At 42.8% G+C, this 22,596-nt stretch overlaps 1 protein-coding gene and 1 long non-coding RNA gene across 2 annotated transcripts; both read left to right on the forward strand.

Moving 5' to 3' along the window:
* Positions 1-6,886: 6,886 nt before the first annotated feature.
* LOC144017041 (uncharacterized) lies at positions 6,887-8,577 on the forward strand. The gene is made up of 3 exons (XR_013283069.1): positions 6,887-6,924; positions 7,056-7,115; positions 8,551-8,577. It is a non-coding gene; the product is annotated as an uncharacterized LOC144017041 (long non-coding RNA).
* Positions 8,578-8,749: 172 nt separating this feature from the next.
* LOC144017489 (high choriolytic enzyme 1-like) lies at positions 8,750-20,865 on the forward strand. Its single transcript, XM_077519113.1, has 6 exons — positions 8,750-8,904; positions 10,901-11,021; positions 12,611-12,789; positions 19,843-19,924; positions 20,021-20,145; positions 20,271-20,865. Coding segments are annotated over exons 1-6 (645 nt in total). The 5' UTR covers positions 8,750-8,768; the 3' UTR covers positions 20,273-20,865.
* The last annotated feature ends 1,731 nt before the right edge of the window (positions 20,866-22,596 follow it).

Below are 22,596 nucleotides of genomic sequence, written 5' to 3' on the forward strand. Positions count from 1 at the left end.
TTGTGTAGTAGTACACTGACTCAAGTGTCACCATCAAGGGTTTTCCGTGTGGTTTCTCGAACATATCAATGCAATACGAAATATAAAAGTGAAAGAAAAATGATAATGAAGTGCAATTGATAATAAAGCCATTCTGTCTTTATTTTGTATAAATGTGCCAATAATTAGTTTCAATAATGTAATTTACAGTAGAATTAGGGATGTTCAATACCACATTATTTCAGGCTAACATCGATATGAGTACTCAAATCTTCAGTACTCGATACTATAGCACTCGAGATACATAAAATGTCAACACGCGCACAGAAACAAATGTACAAGTAAATATACATATTAATAAATTAACTTAAATGCTTGATCCTCAGGGTGTGGACCTTCGCAAAGTGAGGCATCTTTGTCGTTGGCCGTACCCAACACAAAGAGTGAATGCATAATTAACATCATATGGTTAATTTCTGCTCAAGCAATTACTATCTCCTTATTTGAAAATCTGACCGAAAAGTATTGGCGCAACCATCTGAGTAGTACGTTATGTGTATTTCTTGCAAGTTTCTGAGTTTTTACTCACAAATATGGCACTTTAAATCATTTGATCCCAAAAACGTACAAATATGTTCTATTTTAAATAGGGCAGTCAGTTTAACGCGTTAATCAAGATTGATTACGTGCAAATTGGTGTGTTAAAAATAGGGCTGTCAAAGTTAAAGCGTTAATAGATTAATTAATCACAAAAAATTAGCGCATTAAACATTGTATTACCACAGATTAATCACACTATTAATTTTGACCACAGATTATCCTTTTTAGCCAACAGAGGATGGTTAGGTTAAAGGTAGCTGTTGGAGTTTGAGCAATAAACATAACTACATGCATTAAAGTAAAGCATTTAATAAATGTTTACATATGCCGTTCGTAATTTTTTCCCATTTTAAATTATGCAAATAATTATTTGATTTGATCAGGATGAGCGTGTGCCGTGGATATACATTTTTGAAGATATTCTAATAACATTAAATGTTGAAAAAATTAACACATAACAGGTGCGCTTCAAATTTAGCGGGCAAAATAAGTTGGGGGAAAAAAGTCTTTTTAAGTCAGTGATTAATCATGATTAATCAAAATTCTAAGATGTGATTAATCTGATTAAAAAATGTAATCGTTTGACAGCTCTAGTTAAAAAATAACGCAATTGATCGTGAGTGGCAAGTCAATGCGCAATTTGGCCCATCGAGGTAGCCGTAGGCTGCAGAGGCACACCACTACAGGGTCGCACTACGAGCATTGACAACAGCGGACATGGACGCGAGTGCAGCACAGCCAGAAGAGCACACTTCAGCAATAAAATGTGGATTTCAAATCTTCTCTTGGTGTATTCAATTGATTAGACTTGCACTACAATTTTGTAATGTCCTAGAATTCAAATTCTTTATTTGGAGACCTTTAACAGAATGAGATTAAAATAGATTCATGAATTAAAAATCCTGTAATTAATTAGATAAAAATGTGTAATTGCCTGACAGCACTAATTTTAAATATTACCATGCTCCCAAAGGCGTATTTATACATTATTTTTTTTCATGCTAGCTAGACCATACAGATGGCTTTAATGCAGCCTCTGAACTGAAGAGAATGGTAGTGGTAATGGCAGTTATTACAAAAGCGGGTGGCAGCAGAGTATAAGAGATCAAGCAGGGCCATGTTGCAAAAAAAGCTAACAGAAACGGATAGAAATATACTTTTTCCCCCTTTAATTTTCCGGGTGAAAGAAAATTTCTTTTGGTAGGTCATGTTTTTATAGCAATAGAACACAATATTCTGTTGGCCTTGCAAAATCAATTAAAATCCAGTTAAACAGTCGTGAGCAAAGGGGATTGCTTCTGTGAAAATGGCTGGGAGAGAATTTGTTAAAAAGTCGCAAATTTCCACTTTATAAAGTGGCAAATATGTGAGTTTTCTCTCTGAATATTGCCACCACCCTCTTAAAAAAAATATATATTTTTATACGTGGCCCTAATACGCCGTCGTACTTGCATTTTTTTGTTCCGCTTACGTAGTGCTTTTCAATTGAAAACTGCTTGGTTACATTAACTTGAATTCACTCAATATTCTCTGTTTGGAATTAAATAAACAGGATGCTTATGTTTAATTAGCTATAATGAGCGGATTTTATTCCCAAACATTATTATTTAAATTTTAATTAATTGCCACAACATCATAAATAAAATTATATTGACCAAATACTGTTTAAACTAACACATTAATTAAAATCTACGTGACCAAACAATTCATGTTTACAGTGTGTTACTTACATTGCAACATTAAAGTCCAGGTATGTTTCCGTTGATGAAATTACATTACGGCATGTCTAAGAACCCAAAAGGAATGTTTCATTTGAATAAAAAAAAAACAAAAAAAAAAACATTCAGTCCCTACTAGAAACAAAAGGGTGGATGATGCCAGGGCAACCAACCAAGGCAGAAAACAAAAACGTACAAGAGCACTAATTGAAATAAATATGATAGCACAATGAAGCCAACTCCACATTTGCTGAGAAATCTGCACGTGAAAAAAAACAAAACAAAAACCATTGAGCAGAAGGGCGGCAAGCAAAACAATTTTCGGCCACCGCACAGCTGTGCCTAAATAGCAGCTGATTGCCAATAAGTAACAGGTGTGTTGCCAAGGCACCGCCCATCACTTCCCTGCAGGAAGGGGAGACAAAGAACACCTGAAAACATAGATGACAGATGTGTCTCTTCGTGAACCGAAATAGTTTGTGAACTAAAACAATATTTATCTGAAAATTTTATTTGTAAAAGATATGGTCGGTCAGGAACAGGAGCAATTGTGTATGTGTGTATGCGTTTATCTATGAGTACTTAATGGGAGTCGTTGTTCTTTGACCTTGTTAAATGTTCTTAGTGACAGTATTATTGATGCCCATTGTCATTGTTTAAAAAAAATATATACATCCCCAAATTCTCGAATAAGCATGGGTGTCTATCGCTGCCGTGCGTCCGAAACATCATAAGTCATAATTTGGCAAATTTCATGTTTAAAAAAACAAAAAATATATATATACTTTTGGTCAGTCTACACGCATGGATGTCATTTCTACAAATTATTTATGCAAATTATCTTTCTGGAGATGCAATGTTAATGGTTGAACAAACATGTTGTTTATATGGACGATAATAGACAGTTGAACATTTTTTGTCCATTTTGAGACTTCGCCACAAAAAGCTTCCTTGATGTCTCTCGCTTCATTTCCAAGCAACACAGAAGTCAAAATTGTAATAGAAGTGTATGAAAATAAGCAGTTATTAGACAGTATGCCTTGTAACTAGGGGGCGTGTTTTTAGCCTACCTGTTAGCTAGCAACGCTTCTTGCGCAACTGTTTAAAAAAAAAAAAAAAACGAATTTCTAAGCCTCAAACGTAATTCACGATTTATATAAATGTTATGAGGATAAGTGGACCTGCCTTTGGATGGATGGATGGATGGATGGATGGATGGATGGATGGATGGATGGATGGATGGATGGATGGACATAGCAACCAAAAATAGTCAAAATACGCCAGTCAGCACTCAGCACACAAGTGAACAGAACAGTCATCCTACCTTGGAGCAGAAGCTGTCATCTGTCCGGTTACCTGCGAATGTCATCCAAACAGACAGAGATATTCTCCAGGATCGTTTACTTAATGAATCGATGTCTACTACATTCACACATTTGACTATACCATGTCAAAATCGAGCGGTACCCCCGCGGAGCAGGCTCCTTCACACAGACCAAGTCGGAAATTAAAAGTTCTGAACATGTGCCAGTGCCTTGAATGCAATGGAGTCTAATGTAATAATGTATCATAAATACTAATGTGACGTTTTGATCGCTTATATGATTGTATTCTGGATATGTTTTTGACAACGGCTAAAATAACAAAACTTGTGTCACAGTCCAAATACTTTTGGGCCCAACTGTATATATAGGAGAACACTTACTGACTGATAATTGGTTAGCTACAGTAAACTATTTTAGATTCAGAAATTAATTGTGCGCCACTCTGATGAGTGTGGGCATGGGCGCCGCCAGTTGCCCATCCCTGATATAAAATATTTATTGGCATTGTTAGTGGTATCACTCTCATTAACTCACACTATTACTCAACTCAGGAGTTGTTAATTGCAAATTAAAGAATCCAAAAAGCAATTATCTTTTGTGTCACAGACATGCAAACAGCGTCTTATGATGCGTTACAACTTTCCACCGACACAAAGCAAACTGTCACCTTGCAGTCTTCACTGGAATTTGATCTAGTGTTTGTTTGTTCATTCCTGACAAAGTTCACAGGAGTTTAGCTCAATCATGGCTACAGTGAGGTTAATCAGTATTTGACCACCCTACGAATTCACCAACTTTCCCTGTCAGAACACTGAAGGTGGGCCGTAGTTGGGTCTTCCAACATGATAACGACAAGCTACAAGTTGAAACGTAATATTTTAACAACAAAAATACAGCACACCCCCCTTTTGTTTAAAAAAAAAACGGTTTGATCCACCTCACCTCCACCTCTGCTTTGGATGTTATGTTGCCTTACTGTCATGTTGAGTTTAATTATGTGTACCTTTCTTTAATCAGGACACGTGAGTAGTGGTGTATGTATCGAAGAAAGAAAGAAAGAAAGAAAGAAAGAAAGAAAGAAAGAAAGAAAGAAAGACGTGAAAAAACAGCCAGAGTTATTTTGTAAATAGAATATCTCGGCGGATCAGTCACACTCCCACCGGAGTTGAACAGTAGCTTCTTGCCGGCAGCTATCTTTATTTTTTTTTTGCACCGGGGCCTCTCAGCATGATGTTACGCCACTACATGTGACACATTTCTTACCTGGCTTCTATTCAATACCAACACATTATTATCAATCAACAGGCTCACATTATCATCATTACAAGCCTGCTTTTTGTTTCCTTGTTGACAGCTTGTCTCCTCACGGTGTCACGACTAGGGTCATGCAGGGGTAATGTCAAGGGATGGGTACCTTTCACATTTGAACCAATACTGTTCCGATACTCGGTACCTGGGAATCTATGGAGCCCCTAAGGTGACATGGTAGAAAAAAAACAACAACTTTGCGTTCCCTCGCAAAACATTTTGCGTTCCTTCGCGAAGATTGTGAGGGAACGCAAAGATTGCGTGCCCCTGCAAAAAATTTTGCGTTCGTAATCTTTGCGAGAGAATGCAAAGTTGTTTTTTTTCGCCTACCATGTCACCTTCGCTGCGCCGTAAACACTTCCGGGTCATCTTCCATGTGAACAAAAAGCTACGTGTAAACAAAGCAGTGGAAAAATACATGCTCCATCCTAGTCGCTTTGGGAAAGCTTTCCCACTGTTTTGTTTCATGTTTAGAAACGTTCCGTCCTCGTCGCTTTTGTTCACATGGAAGATGACCCGGAAGTGTTTACGGCGCAGCTAAGGTGACATGGTAGGCGAAAAAAACAACTTTGCGTTCCCTCACAAAACAACTTTGCGTTCTCTGATTTTTTTTTTGATTCACTCACTCATTCACACACGTAAGCTTCTGTGAGTGAGTGAGTGGGGAAAAAAAATCCTTGCGTGCTTTCAAATTGCCGCGGGAGTGACGTCACGCAGCTTCACGTTCGCCCCTTCACACCACCCCCGCTCTGCGATTGGCTGGAGGGTTGTAAACACTGTCTTTCCACTGAAACGTCCCGCTGTTTACAAAACAAACACAGAATGGCAAAATACAGGCTGGGGAGGTGGGGGTTTAGGACGAAATTACCACAAAAGATTAATAAAAACACAAATGTGTAGACTGAGAGAAAGTGTGTACATCCTGCATTTAAAAAGTGCATTTTCCTGAGTGAAGAGACAGCCCCTTTTAGATCATCAGTATGAAAACTTTTTTTCTTTGCTGGTTTACCGTGAGGTTTTTCTTAATAAGTGCTTTGGCTCCACAGGTTGGAAAACAACTCCATTCAGCAGTGATGTGTAATTGCCCTTTTGTCAGCCAACAAGACGAGATGAGACTAAACTTCAAGATCATTGAGGCAGGGGTAAACCTTGTCGGAATTTGGGAATTTTTTTTTACCAGAGATGTGGTTCCAACCATTACAACAAATGCAGGGGGTTGGAGCTAAAAAAAAAAAATATGAATTTGAAAATTTACCCTTACTGGAAGGGGCACACCGCCTTCAACAGTCCCTGTAAAAAGTCGAAGAAACACCAAATGGAAGAAAACTCGACTTTGCTCCTGACTTACACCGGGCATGAAAATAGTGCGCACACTTCGGCAGCAGTGCACAACAAAGTAAAGGAAAAGTCAATTGTTTTCAATATGCTCCCATCAAACGGAACTCAACCCATACTGTCCGTCCGGTGACGCTATCACTACCTAAACTGAACATTATGTAAGCAATCCACTTCAGTCCCATATACAAATGGCTGCTTAATGCCAGCTGCAGAAGCATCAGTCAATTTGGATTTAGTTCAGCACCTGGAATGAGTCCAAATAATGCAGTGAAGGCTGTCATCACACCTTGGGCACACCCTTTGTGAAGCCTTTAAAAGGTGACTGAATAACAACATCACTGTACAACAACTATACTTGATAACAGGTCAAATCTAATTAGTCCGCTGAAACTAAACCTGTGTGTTGTTCTCGCTTTCTCTCTCAACTTTCTCAACTAACTTATTTTTGTTTTAATTATTCTTTCTTTATTTCTGTTTTTAATAGGAAACAGCAACATGATGCCAATTATCTTCGCAGTTCTCCTCCTCTCTATTACGGTCGTTTCTCCGGTAAGATCATGATGTGCGTGTGCAAACAAACAGACTTAAATATATGATTTGAAAATATGAATTTTTGTTTCAGGCCGCAATACACAGAAATAGTGGAAAGAAAACAGGTGAGTAAAATTATACATTGTAATATACAATAATTAGGTTGATAAACATTCAATGGGAATAATGTGGGGAAAAAAGGTCACAGTGCTACTTTGTGATATTTTTTTTATCTGTTCTTTCTTTTTGCTAAAAGATCCCGAAGAATCCTCTGATCTTGACAGCATTGAAAAGATAAATGAAGATTTGTACTCAAGTAAGTGTTTTTATTTTTAATTTAAAAGTAGGACTCTACTGCATTAGCTCTTTTTCTGTGCTGCTTTTAAAACCTGTGGGTGTTATTTGTAAATTTTTGGGCATTTGGATGTTTTTGATGTGCTACATCAAAGAGAAAGCATTACAAAAAATAAACACTTGGGAGTTGAATACCAGGATTATTAAAAAAAAAAAAAAAAAAAAGAAGTTCAAAATGGCACTATGCTGTAAATTGTAAATGATTGCAAATGGCATGCCTGAAGCCGGGTGGGATTGGCTCCAGCACCCACGGGACCCTTGTAAGGAGTAAGAGGTTAAGAAAATGGATGGATGGATTTAGACTAGTTTTACAGAAAAAATGTCAAATTTTGGCTCATTGACTCCCATTATAGATCACAATTTTTTACATACAATAAACCTGATATGTGAAAACGCATTTATTGTCTATTGAGACTATTTACACCCCTAAACCACCAGGGGCCCAATATAAATTTTCCAATTTTCAAAATGTTTTCTTTTTATTGCGCAGACTACAAGAAAATGTATGATCTAGCTCTAAAGTGCAAATGTAAACATAAACGGGAGAGTCACTTTTGTTATAGGGTCATTTTTCAAATGCTGCTGCCATACAATAACAGCTGAAGCTGAGATATTCCCTCTGACGGTTGTCGGGCTACAGCTATCGAACATTTTGATATTCAGTTATCCTACTGACAGTGTTGGAAATAACAGCATTAAAGTATAACGGCACTACTAAATTAATCGAGTAATCCAATTAATTAGATTCCCCATCGGAGTAACTTTGAGATCGTTACTACCAATGCAATGTATCGCGTTATTACTGTATTTGGTCACATTGCAACGAACATAGCAAGTGCGAAAGCAATGGCATCACATCATGTCAAGTAATAAATAAATACAATAAAAATACATTTTGGCGAATATCAGGCTCTCTGCATTCATTTGTTATGGGTGGCTTGCCCTCCGGGAGGAGCAGCGGACGCTAAGCAGTAACGTCTGCTGGAATGGTCTATACGACGCAACAAATAATGATAGCATTATCTAGTCCACTAGCCAACACAGCTGAAGATCGTTATCAGGCTTCATGCAGAGCTTGCTGATTAACTGATTGTTTGAAACACCTGTGTTGGCTGTGGGAGATATGGAAAACAGGCTGGATAGGAGTACTTCATGAGTCAGGACCACGGTTGAGAACCACTGATCTAGTCCATCCTAAATGCATTTGACCAGGCTCAACGATTCAAATGTGAACCTTCACCCAAAATTCTAAATACAAATTTGGATCATTGATCAAAGCATCAATGAGCCAATCAAAACTTGGTTCATACTGAAGTCCAACTGGTCATCAAATCTGAAAAATGCAGTTTTGTTTTGTTTTTTAAATAGCAATGTATCATGTTTTATCTTTTTTTCAGGAGAATTTAACACATCTACTGACTCAAGTAAGTAAAAACATAAGTATAGTTTTATACATCCATGTAAGATCTGGTAAACCTGCTTGTAGAGACGTTTATGTTACAGAAATATTGACCAACTAACTGATTGAAATAGTTTATCAATCATGACAAACCACAATGGTTGAATATTCACTGTCTGTTATTCTACAGTCTCCCACCTGACCAATGGGGACATTATGACTCATATGATTGTTGATGACGACGGCATTGTGAGGAACGCTGTCCCCTGCACAAGCAGTACGGACGGCACAAACTGTTTATGGGAGAAAACTGGAGACAAAGTCGTGATTCCCTTCAAAATCTCCGGTTTTAGTAAGTTATTATAACTCAACCTTTGAACTGTTGACCTCAGTCTTAAAGGGGAAGTCAACCTTAAACATTTCTTGACAAAAATATATGTGACCTCTCTAAACATGACATTCTGATTAATATTACATTTGTAAAATATGAGTTATCCAGCAAACTCCAGCCGTTTTTAGCCATTCCGGGCCGCCATTTTGCCACTTACTGTCAACTGAAGATGACATCACAGTTGCTCAGGGATCAGACAATGACCAATCACAGCTCACCTGTTTTTGAAGCTGCTGCTTAACTCGTATTCTACTAATGCAATATTAACCAGAATACCGTATCTAGTGGGGCTGCATAGAACGCATTTTTGGAAATTTTTGGAGGGTTGATTTCCTCTTGAAGTATAAAGTAACATATATATATATATATATATATATATACATATATATATATATATATATATATATATATATAGTATATGAATGATATTTTTTTCTATAGATAGATAGACAAACTAACAAAATTAATAAATAAATTAATTAATTAATTAATTAATTAATCTAAGAAACAACAAGTAACATTATCACTTTTTAAATATCATTCTATCTAGTTTGCTAATGATTGTATTATTGATATTATTTCAATCATTATCTTCTATGCTTTGTATAGTAAAATTGAGTTTGGCATTCAAATTATGAAAGGCATTTCAATGTATTTAAACGAGCGAAAACTAAAACACATTGTTACTCGGGCTAGTGCTCAAATTCACACGAGCAAAATAATCACCAATATGTAACAGTTAAGGCGCTAACCACTCAACTAAACAGCCCTAATGGTTGAGCGGAGTCCATACGCCATTAAGCCAGCTGAACAGAGAGGTCAATACAAGGTGGCCAACAATTTAGTAATTTCATTTAATACTAAACAGCAGTCACACAACAAAAAAACACAATGAACATGTTTTTTTGTTTTTTTTTAGTAGACCTACTTTAAAACAAGTGACGTTTTCCTGTAGATGTCTGTAATAGTATTGATAAGCCGATGATCAAAGGGTCTATATCATTAAAAATACTACTACTACTACTACTACCACTACTACTACCACTACTACTACCACTACTACTACTACTACTACTACTACTACTACCACTACTACTACTACTACTACTAATAATAATAATAATAATACATTTTATTTGTAATGCACTTTATATTTCAAAGAAATATCAAAGTGCTTCAGTATAAAAACTTTAAAAATAACATCAATTAAGAAGCTAAAAGGTTGAACCGTGGGGCCTGATCCGAACCGACCACGTATAAACGCTGATCCGTTGCACCACTAGTAAGAAGGCAGAGTTTGTCGTGGATTCGTTGACAGATAGGTAGCCAATGAAGGGCCTGGAGAACCGGCGTCATATGGTCATATTTACGACTCCTAGTCGGGTTCCTGGCAGCGCAGTTTTTTATGTTTCTGCAGTTTTGCAGGATCCTGCTTGAGACCCCAATGAGAAGTGAGTTGCAGTAGTCAAACCTGGAGGAGATGAAGGCATGTTACCGTTTCTCAGCATCGGGTAGAGAGAGGGAAGGTTCGGAGTTTGGCAAAGTTCTTGAGGTGAAAGAAGGAGACTTGAGAGATATGGGTGTCAAAGGAAAGATGAGAGTCAAACTCGTCACCCAGGTTTGTGACAGTGTGGAAAAGGGGAATGTTGTGACCCGAAATAGTTATATTTGTGATGGAAGAGAAGTGAGTTTGATGTGGGGTTCCAATTTGGATGTCTTATGTTTTGGTGCGGTTTAACTGAAGGATGTTAGATGCATTCATCTCCTCTGGGCATGGAGAGCAGTTGTTGGAACTTGTGACTAAGGTGGATGAGAGGTCCGCTCTCATGTATAGCTGAGTAGTGTCATCGGCGTAGCAGTGGTAGTTGGCCCATTGGAAGCATGCAACGGGTAAAGAGGACTGGCCTAAGAACTGACCCACTTCAAACAGTGTCACATTGTGTGTGTTTCTCTGCAGGTGGCCCTGAGAAGAGAATAATAAAAAACGCCCTGAGAGAGTTGGAAGAACAAACCTGCATTCGCTTTGAAAGGATGAAGAAACCTGTTCAGTACTTCATCAACTTTATAGACAGCACTGGGTAAGTCATGCATAGACATTTCCTTCAGCCTATATGATTAGTCCACTGAGGGGCGAATGTTTGCGATGCTAGCAAATTTTGATTTCGCAAAACATTCTCTAAACGGTTTTAATGGTTCTCTAAACAGTTTGAATGTTTTTTCTTGTTGCAAAGAAACCATTAAAACTTTGAGCCTGGTTCACACGGCAATATTTTAAAATTGTCGGCTGATTTCCAATCTTTGACAGACACCACACATGAAGAGAAAAAAAATCACGGGAGTTCCAGTTTTGAACCTACTGTGTGTGGTGTGCAGCCACACCGCACAATCACACACCCCACACGAGCCGAGTTCATTCAAGAATGTGACGGGAGGTCTCGCAAAACCTCTCGAGATTAAACGTGACTTCCAAGTCAACATGAGTCGATCCTGGTTTTCAGCCAAAAAGCGGCATAAAAAGGAAACGTGTTGTTTAAAGGAGTGTAAATGGGCACTGGCAAGACATCGCTTGCCCTCGGCTCGGTGCTGACTGTGCGGGTTGGCGTCCCACCCGGAGACCACGTTTATTTTAACAACAAGTAATTAATAAAAAAAAAAAAAAAAAATATATATATATATATATATATATATATATATATATATATATATAAAATAAAAAGAGTGTAATAGCGCAAGCACGGACTTTCTGCTGCGTCATGACTGCTTTGATTTTGGATTCCCCACCGGCTTCCTCGCTAGCTCGCCTTCTGATTGGCTGCACGTCACCGTCAACCGGCTGCGCGGATGGTTCGTCCTCGGGGGACACCGCACACGGAGCGAAGTCGGGTCAAAAAAATGTTGGATATGTCCAATTTCAAGTCGGAGGTCCTTCCGAGCGCCGATATAACAGATAGGATTATCTGTTAAGATTATTGATGATTGTCGGGAGGGGGAATTTGGGGCTAAAATCGGGCCAATTCTCCTGCCGTGTGAACTAGGCTTTATGTGAACGCTTAGTGAAGATTTATAAAGCATGAACGAAACCCTATCAACACAACCATGTGGGGCCCATGTGTGTTGGATATGTGCTGGTGAATGGGTCCCATCAGCTGGGTCTCAGTTAATTTTGGCCAGGGATTTCATGGCGGTCCCATGTAGGCAAGCCCATATGGGCTCAAGGTGGCCCTCATATGGGTCATAGCTAAAATCCACATGGGCAAGGAATGGGCTGGTAAAATGGGCCTCATCTGGGCTACCCAGCTAGACTGATAAAAAAATGACAGGGAACCAGAGTACCTTGGAACCAAAGACAGGCACCCTAACCACTGAGCTATACAGCAAGATGATAAAATTGATGTTATAAAAACATTTGACATCAGCCCATCACTGATTAAGATCTAAATTTTAACAGTCACTACTCCGTGCGTTCAGTCATGCACTTATTGTCGTCCCAAATTTTATCCACAACCCGCAAATGTCACCACAGGTGATAACCAGGTTAGAGTCTTCCTGTGCTGCCTATGTTCTTATAATTAAAAAATATTCTGTAAATATTCCCACCCATTTTGATGAAAGTGAGGAATTCAGATTAATCAAACAGCTAATGATATTAATTGTGTTTGTGTGCCAGGTGTTGGTCGTACCTTGGCCGACAGAATGGTGGACAGGATATCTCCTTGCAGAAAAATGGTTGCCTGCACAAACACATTGTGCAGCACGAGGCTCTCCATGCACTGGGATACCATCATGAACATGTCCGATCCGACAGAGATGACAAAGTCATCATTAATTTTGAGAACATTCAATCAGGTCAGCCTACCAACAGACCTTAAACAGAACTGGTACTGGAAGTACTAGAGAACATACTGTATACTAGGGGTGTGAATTGCCTAGTACCTGACGATTCGATTCGTATCACGATTCACAGGTCACGATTCGATTCGATACCGATTAATCCCGATACGAATTTATAAGTCGATTGTTGCGATTTTTTTTCATTCAAATTTAGAAAATACTAATCAGTAAGCTTGTAGAGTGTAAGATTTATATGAAAATTTATTATTTATTTATCTGAAATTTCAGTCTTATAGAGGTTGTAATCTGTTTCATGTTTGAACAGCATTTGACAAGGCGGGGTCAGGTAGGACTCAGACGCAGGCGTAAGGTAGGCCACCAAGGCAGCAGGTTTATTTCCGGCCAACAGTGGTCTCCTCTCAAACTGAGAGGAGAACAGGGAGGGGAAAAAATGGAGAACAAAAAACGCTCCACTAGGGAGGAAAAAACAGGCAAAGTGTACTGGGGACAACAGAAAGCGCTCCGCTAGGGAGGAAAAAGGGCACAAGGCAAAAGGGGTAACGAAAGGCGCTCCAAAAGGGAGGAAAAGGCACAAAAACAAGGCAACAACGCTAGGCAACAGGAACAAGGACATGAGGACTGTGGACGCTTCCATGCACTGACGGTGACACTTCGGCACTGAGGGGAGAATGCAGCTGGCTTTTATTGTGTGGGTTGATTGGTGGCAGGTGGTGATAATCATGGGCGGGGACCGGTAATGAGTGAGCGGCAGGAAGGGCAAGTGACCTGGGGTGAGAGGAGAGTTAGGATTTCAAAGTAAAACGGGAAACATGGATAACAAAACAAAAGCATGGGCCGTCACGCCGGTGGCGGCGTGACAGTACCCCCCCCTCAACGGCCGGCTCTTGACGGCCCAGGAATGTCAGGGTGTTCAGCATAAAAGTCAACAATGAGTGAGGGGTCAACGATGAACCGGGAGGGGACCCATTGCCTCTCCTCCGGGCCGTATCCCTCCCAGTCCACTAGGTATTGTCTCCCGCGGCCCCGATTACGAACATCCAAAAGTTTTCTAACCTTGTAAACGGGGCCGCCTTCAATCATCTCCGGGGGGGGTGGGTCGGGTTCGGAGGGCACCAGTGCGCTTTCACGGACAGGTTTGACTTGGCTGACATGGAACGTGGGATGGATTCTGAGGGATCTTGGTAAGCGAAGACGAACGGCGGCAGGACCTATGGACTTGGTAACTGGAAAAGGCCCCACAAATCGTGGGGCCAGCTTTGGACATGGTACCTTGAGCCTGAGGTGTTTGGCTGATAGCCAAACTCGCTGGCCTGGGCGGTATTCTGGTGCCGGTCTCCTCTTCCGGTCGGCGGCCCTCTTCACCCGGTCTCCCTGGCGTTGAAGCGCCGTCCGGGCCGCCGACCAGACCTTGTGGCACCGACGGATCATGGCCTTGACCGAGGGGACCGTTGCCTCCTCTTCTAGTTCGGCGAAGAATGGCGGATCGTAGCCGTGGACGCATTTAAACGGGGTAAGACCTGTGGCAGATGTGGGCAAAGAGTTGTGAGCAAGCTCGACCCATACCAGGTACTTGCTCCAGGTGGTCGGGTTCTGGGAGACAAGGCATCGCAGTCCGGTTTCAAGTTGCTGATTCAATCGTTCTGCCTGTCCATTGGCCTCAGGGTGGTATCCAGACGTCAGGTTGGCTTTGGCACCTAGAGCTTTACAAAATTGTGACCAGAATCGGGAGACGAACTGTGGTCCACGGTCTGAGACGATGTGCAATGGAAAGCCGTAGAACCGGAAAATGTGGTGGATCATGATATCTGCTGTGGTCTTGGCGGACGGGAGCTTGGTTAGTGGGATGAAGCGAACCATTTTCGAGAATCTGTCAACAACTGTGAGGATCGTGGTTTTACCGTGAGATGGGGGCAGTCCGGTTACAAAGTCTACTGAGATTTCTGCCCATGGTCTGGATGGGATCGGTAGTGGCTGGAGTAGACCCATCCGGGACTGAGTGGACGTCTTGTTGCGGGCACAAGTCGGACAGGCGGCGATGTACTCTTTTATGGTGGTCTCCATTGCCGGCCACCAGAATCTCCTGGCAACAGCATACATGGTCCTGCGGACTCCAGGATGACAAAACAGCTGTGATGTATGAGCCCAGTGTATCACCTGAGACCTTAGTTCCTCAGGCACGAAGAGTCGACGTGGCGGGCAAGACGTGGGGGGAGTGACGTTGCGCAGTGCCTCCTTGACATCGTCCTCAATTTGCCATCTCATGGCTCCAACTATGCAGTCCCGGGGCAGGATGGTCTCAGGCTCGGCTTTCAATGGCTCGAATTCGTGGACTCTTGACAACGCATCCGCCTTGACGTTTTTGCTGCCTGGTCTGTAAGTCAGAGAAAATACGAAGCGGTTGAAAAACAAGGACCATCTGGCTTGTCGAGGGTTGAGTCTTTTGGCCTGGCGTAAGTATTCCAGATTTCGGTGATCGGTCCAGATCACAAAAGGGAGTTCGGCGCCTTCCAACCAGTGTCTCCATTCTTCAAGAGCCACTTTTACAGCGAGAAGCTCCCGATCTCCGACCGAATAATTGCGTTCAGCTTTGGATAATTTTCGTGAGAGGAAGGCGCACGGATGTGTCTTGCCATCCTCTTGACAACGCTGAGACAGCACTGCCCCAATTCCAATGCTGGAGGCATCTACCTCCACCACGAACTGGCGTTTGGGGTCAGGGACCCTGAGGATTGGGGCATTGGTGAATCGTGCTTTTAAGTCTCTGAATGCCTTTTCGGCTTCCGGGTTCCACATGAACCGGACTTGTGGGGAGGTCAAGGCGTGTAGGGGCGCGGCAATGGTGCTGAAGTTTCTTATGAAACGACGGTAGAAGTTGGCGAATCCGAGGAACTGTTGAACCTTTTTCCGAGAGTCCGGCGTGGGCCACTCTCGTACGGCGCTGACCTTGTCCGAGTCCATCTCCACCTTCCCGGGTGAAACAACAAATCCCAGGAAGGAGATGGTGTTGACGTGGAACAGGCTCTTCTCAGCTTTCACGTACAGATGATGATCCAGTAGGCGTTGCAGGACTCGGTTTACGTGGTCTCGGTGGCTCATTAGGTCAGGAGAGTAAATCAGGATGTCGTCCAAGTAAACATACACAAAGTGATCTATGAAGTCCTTGAGTACTTCATTTATCATGGCCTGGAAGACGGCTGGAGCATTCGTGAGGCCAAATGGCATGACCAGGTACTCATAATGTCCTCGTGGAGTGTTGAAGCCCGTCTTCCATTCATCTCCCTCGCGGATCCGAATGAGGTGATAGGCGTTCCGGAGATCGAGCTTGGTGAAAATCTTAGCCTGTTGCAGCTGATCGAACACCGAGGACATCAAGGGCAAGGGGTACCGGTTCTTAACAGTGATGTCATTCAGGGGACTGTAATCAATGCATGGGCGTAGGGATCCATCCTTTTTACTCACGAAGAAAAAACCTGCGCCTGCAGGTGAGGAAGACGGTCGGATGAGGCCGGCTTTCAAGGAGTCGTCAATATAATTGTTCATGGCTTGGCGTTCTGGTCCTGAAACCGAGTACAGTCTCCCCTTGGGAATGGTCGAACCGGGAATCAAATCGATCGGGCAGTCATACGGTCGGTGTGGAGGAAGAGTCATGGCCTTGGTTTTGCTGAAGACCTCCCGCAGGTGGTGGTAGCAGGAGGGAACAGTGTGCAGGTTTGGGTACTCTTCTTGAGCCGGTGGGACGAGAGTCACCTGGTGAACCTGGGCTGTGGAGTTTCGGGGTGAGGGTGGTTCCAACCCGTGTGAGATACAGTCCGTTCCCCACTCCAGAACGACTCCAGTGTTCCAGTCGATTCTGGGATTATGTACACGCAACCAAGGATGGCCCAGAACCAACGTGGAGGACGATGCGTGAAAAACATGGAAGCGGAGAGTCTCCAAGTGAGATCCGATTCGGACTTCCAGAGGTTCAGTGATGTGGGTGATTTTGAAGAGCTCTTTGCCATTCAGCGCTCTAGCCAGGATGGTCGAGGAAAGGGGTTCGGTGGAGGCTCGTATTTGCCTTACGAGCTCCCAGTTCATGAGACTTTCGTCGGATCCAGAGTCGATAAGGGCTGACAGATCTGTGGTGACATTGTGGTGGGCTATCTGAATTTGCGTGAGTCTGTGGTTCTTGGCGGGTCGGGGTGACGGGGAACTCACCGGAGAGTTGCCCTTCGTGGTGCAGGATCCCACCAAGTGTCCAAGACCACCACAATAGTAGCAACGGCCCTCTCGGCGTCGGCGCTGTCTTTCCTCTTGCGAAAGCCGAGCCCTTCCCAGTTGCATGGGTTCGTCGCTGGCGAGGTCCACCTCTCCTGGTTCCGGTCGGGAAGAAAAGATGGGTTGCAGCCTTCTGGCCTCCGGTTGCCGTGACCAGGGGGTGGGTTCCTCCCTCCTTCGAGGTCCGCCGATCTTAGCCAGCTCCTGGCTACGATGATCGGTGCGGATGGCGAGGGAGATTAAAGCGTCCAAGTCCGTGGGGAGTTCTACGGGAATCAGAAGTTCTTGAATGGCAGGTGAGAGTCCTTTTAAGAAATGATCGTGAAGTGCTATGGCGTTCCAGCCACTGTTCGTTGCCAATGTTCGGAAGCGGACAGCGTAATCGCTGACAGGTTCTTTGCCTTGTTGAAGCCGGCTCAATGCTCGTGCCTTCTCTCGGTCGTTGTTCTCTGGGTCAAAGACTTGGCGCAAAGCGACTTGAAAGTCCTGTACACTTTGACAGACCGAGGAACCCCTGGCCCATTCCGCGGTCGCCCAGGTTTTGGCCCGTCCCGTCAGGTGAGACACCATGAAGGCCACTCGGGACCGGGCTGTGGGAAATGCCTGTGGTAAATGTTCAAAATGAATGTCACATTCTGTGAGGAAAGTCTGACAGCGTCCGGGTTCACCGGAGTATCGTTCTGGGGAGGCCAGTCTCAATCCTACCCCGGTGAATGGCGTGGTCGGTACAGAGAACTCAGGGTGAGGAATCTGTCCAGTGGGAGCTGGCGCTCGACGCCGTGAAAGGCCTACCAGCTCGTGGACCTGGCTGGTCAATTCCTCCATCCGGGACAGCATGGTCTGTTGGATCCGGTCCTGGTTGTTGAGCCGGGCCTCCTGGCTCTGCAGTGCGGCCTCGACCATGCCTGCTGGGTCCATGCTGGCCGAAGTGTACTGACAAGGCGGGGTCAGGTAGGACTCAGACGCAGGCGTAAGGTAGGCCACCAAGGCAGCAGGTTTATTTCCGGCCAACAGTGGTCTCCTCTCAAACTGAGAGGAGAACAGGGAGGGGAAAAAATGGAGAACAAAAAACGCTCCACTAGGGAGGAAAAAACAGGCAAAGGGTACTGGGGACAACAGAAAGCGCTCCGCTAGGGAGGAAAAAGGGCACAAGGCAAAAGGGGTAACGAAAGGCGCTCCAAAAGGGAGGAAAAGGCACAAAAACAAGGCAACAACGCTAGGCAACAGGAACAAGGACATGAGGACTGTGGACGCTTCCATGCACTGACGGTGACACTTCGGCACTGAGGGGAGAATGCAGCTGGCTTTTATTGTGTGGGTTGATTGGTGGCAGGTGGTGATAATCATGGGCGGGGACCGGTAATGAGTGAGCGGCAGGAAGGGCAAGTGACCTGGGGTGAGAGGAGAGTTAGGATTTCAAAGTAAAACGGGAAACATGGATAACAAAACAAAAGCATGGGCCGTCACGCCGGTGGCGGCGTGACAGCATTAAAATAAAATATTAAGGCTTAATGTTCCGTTCATATAACATTCTTCCATGCTCAAGGTGTGAATCCTAACCCGAAGTCAGACGTTTTGTTGAATATTTTTCCATTAAAAATGGAAGTTTAAAAATCGATTCACACAAAAAAAAAAAAAAAAAAAAAAGGCAATGATGATAAGACATTGAATCGGTAAGACTACCGAATGAACAATTCTGAGCTCTTAAAAAAAAAAAAAAAAAAAATAAAATCGATTCAGCCGCCTATTGAATCGATTCGAGAATTGCGCGATGTAGTATCGCGATATATTGCCGAATCGATTTTTTTTTAACACCCCTACTGTATACAGTTCGGTTTATATACATTTTTCATTGAAATTGGTTGGCGGCCATTTCAGTGTACAGCAGCTAGGCTCCAATTAATCCATGACTCTAATGAGAACAAGTAGGATAGAAATTAAATTAATGCATACATACATTTTTGTCAGAATCAAATCCACATTTGGGTTTACTGTGTAGCAAAGAAAGGAGCGGTCGATCTACGTTCCTGCCCTCGCGTATGCTCACGAGCCCAAGAACAAGATCCTGAATACAAGCGGCCGAAATGAGCTTTCTCCGCAGGGTGTCCGGGCTCCCTCATAGAGATAAAGTGACAAGCTCGGTCATCCGGGAGGGACTCAGAGTCGAGCCAGTTGAGGTGGCTCGGGCATCTGGTTCAGATGCCTCCTGTCCCTCAAGAGGTGTTCCGGGCATGTCCTACCGGTGACCCAGGACACACTGGCGAGACTATAGCTGCTTTTCCACCAACAAGCCCAGGAACTTTGAGTTCTGGGTAAAGGGAGTTCTTGGTTGTAAAAGTTCCGCAGGGAATTTAGAATTGTGTTTCCACAGCACCTTCGAGTTCTCTGTAATTAATTCAAATGAGTTTGATTGAGTCCAGCCGATGTAAAAACAACACACCCAAATTTGACCAATCAGCCATGGTCATTGCAGCCCGCCCCCTCAAAGTTCCTGCCTGGCACGGCAAGACCGTGCTGCTGAGATAGTACTTCGATGCCTCCTGGAGAATTTAATTACTCTGGTAATTATTGTTGGTGGCAAAACGCTCTATGTCTCTCGGCTGGCCTAGGATCCCACCGGAGGAGCTAGATGAAGTGGCTGGGGAGAGGGAAGTCTGAGCGGTGAGCGGTGGATGGATGGAAATCCACATTTCTGAATGTCCCCTTTTAGTTAAATATTTTGTGTACCATCTCGGTGAAAGTGTCTTAATTGTATTTAAATATGATGTTTTGCTTTTTCCTTATATGCAGGACGTGAACACAACTTTAACAAGGCGGACACAAACAACTTGGGTACTGACTATGATTTCAATTCTGTGATGCATTACAGAGCGTGAGTATAGTGTCTGTGTGTTTGTCAAATATTTTCATTTCAGGTGATGTATATTAATCGCAAAAACAAAATTGTTTATGATATATACATTTGTAGAAACGCCTTCAGCAAAAATGGCCTGCCAACAATCACTGCCAAAGATCCTAATGTCATTAATTTTGGCACTGCGACAGAGATGAGTGCAAACGACTTTTTACGTGTCAGACTACTTTATGAGTGCTGTGAGTAAACTACTGATATTTTTTTAACCAAGATTCGCTATGCAACACACAATATATAGTGACGTCTGCCTCGCTAGAAAATGTAGTCTTTTAATTGCTCTCTCATTTCTTTTTTCACTCATCAGAAACTTCAAGACAAACGGAGGGTATCCAGGTCTCGACGTCTCTCGTGGCATGTTTGTCACACTACGACATCATAAACAAATCAGCATATCTTTTTAAATGAATTAATTGGTAGTTATTACTTAACTTTATCCAGTAATTGAATTTACTTAAAGGGGCTGTCTACCGGATTCACTCAGGAAAATGCACGTTTTAAATGCAGGATGTACACACTTTAACTTTCTCTCAGTCTACACATCTGTGTTTTTGTTAATCTTTTGTGGTAATTTCGTCCTAAACCCCCACCTCCCCAGCCTGTATTTTGCCATTTTGTGTTTGTTTTGTAAACAGCGGGACGGTTCTGTGGAAAGACAGTGTTTACACCCCTCCAGCCAATCTCAGAGCGGGGGGGTTGCGTGTCGCAAACGGGGCCGGGCGAACGTGTCGGCTGCGTGACGTCACTCCCGCGGCAATTTGAAAGCATGCACGGATTTTTTTTTTTTTCTTCACTCACTCATTCACACACGTAAGCTTCTGTGAGTGAGCTTCGGCCAGAGACTCGACCACGCAGGTGTAAATGTTTGGGACTTTTTTTTCCAATAAAGTGGCAAAAAAATGTTTGGGACTTTTTTTTTTTTCCAATAAAGTGGCAAAATACACAAGCCTTGAGTACCCAGAGAAACGATGAAGTAGGATGTGATCGGAATAATGCAGAGGAAATAAATATATGACAAGAAGCAAAACGGCAAGCAATGCAACCATCCTTCATTTGGAGTAAAATCTATATAATAGCCAAGTTTGATTGGAGGTAGTTGAAGCTGGCTGAATGCAGTCAGATGCAGCTCACCAATTAACCAGGTTAGATTATGGACAGAGAGAACATTCATTGCATGTGGGACAAAACATAGAATGTAACAGTACACCATACTTAACACCTCCTGGCGGTCCACCTGGCTTGGAAGGGCGATTCAATTAATTGGTTGTTATTCCTAAAATGTATCCAGTAATTAAAAAAAAAAAAAGTCAGGAATGGCCTATGGAGAGAGACTGGACCACATAAGTGTACATGTTTCAGACTTCTTTTTTTCTTTTCTTTTTCCAATAAACAAAAAAAACAACAACAAACAACAACATTGGAAAAAGTCGTTACAAAAGCAAAAATATGTAGTACGAAACCAACAAAACATGGTGGATGGAGCAACAAATGAAGGATGGTACCAACGGAGCAAAACCAAGATCGATTTAAAACAAAACAGAATGTATTCCTAGTGCACGGAGGCAAAGAAAAACCGAAACACAAAATCACAACAGCTCATAATTCAACACAAACCTTGAGTACTCCTAGAAACGATGAAAGAGGACGTGACAGGATGCCAAGTAACTATAACTATATGACAAGAAGCAAAACATCAAGAAATGCAATACTCCGGCACCATCGTTCATCTGGAGTCAAGTCTAAATAATGGCCAAAGCTGATTGGAGGTAGTTCAGGGAGTCCAGTCCACCCACCAATTAACTAGGTTAGAGTATGGGCAGAAAGAACATACAAAACAGAATGTGACAGTACATCCCACTTAACAAGTCTTTCGTACTACCTGGCTTGGAAGGGTGATTGGCATGGATTTCACTGAGGATGGATGTGTCCATGATCCAGGAGCAGGGGACCCATTGACGTTCTCCTGGATCATAGGCCTACCCAATATTGTCCCTCTACTTCTTCAGGGGCCTCATTTATAAAGCTTGCGTACGATCAAAATGAGGCCAAAAACTCTACGTACGAACATTTATGCACCAAAGGTGGTATTTACAGAAAACAAACTGAACGTGAAACTTTACGCACCGCCACATCAAGTCTGGACCAACCGTACGCAATCCGCACATTCTGGAAACATGGGAAAAGAGCGACACGAACAGCTTTGTGGTGCATTTGGATTCCTCAAACGCCGTGTATGCTGGATGTTAAGTCACATTAATGTTTGTTTTGCTCCAGACTCGCTCGGATGTCACAACCACGCAGCGGGGCAGAAATCATCTGAATGAAGTTTAACGTTTTAAACGCCGTCTTCTCTTATTTACCTATATAAGCCTCATGCAACAAATCATATCGCCTAAATGACATCTTTTTTTTTTTTTTTTTTTAATCACTCATTCACACACAAGTTTACTTCATGTAAGCCACATGGGACTCCCAAGCGGAGGAGCGAACCCACGCCAACCGGCACCAAAGGCAAGTGACGGTTCCACTCCTCCATCTGGAGCCCACCTAAATGACATCTAATGAGGACACATACTGCACGCATTGCATCATCGCACCACAACAACAATACGCACCTATAGTAAAATCACCCC

The sequence above is a fragment of the Festucalex cinctus genome, chromosome 4 (assembly GCF_051991245.1).
Source record: "Festucalex cinctus isolate MCC-2025b chromosome 4, RoL_Fcin_1.0, whole genome shotgun sequence".
Lineage (NCBI taxonomy): Eukaryota > Metazoa > Chordata > Actinopteri > Syngnathiformes > Syngnathidae > Festucalex > Festucalex cinctus.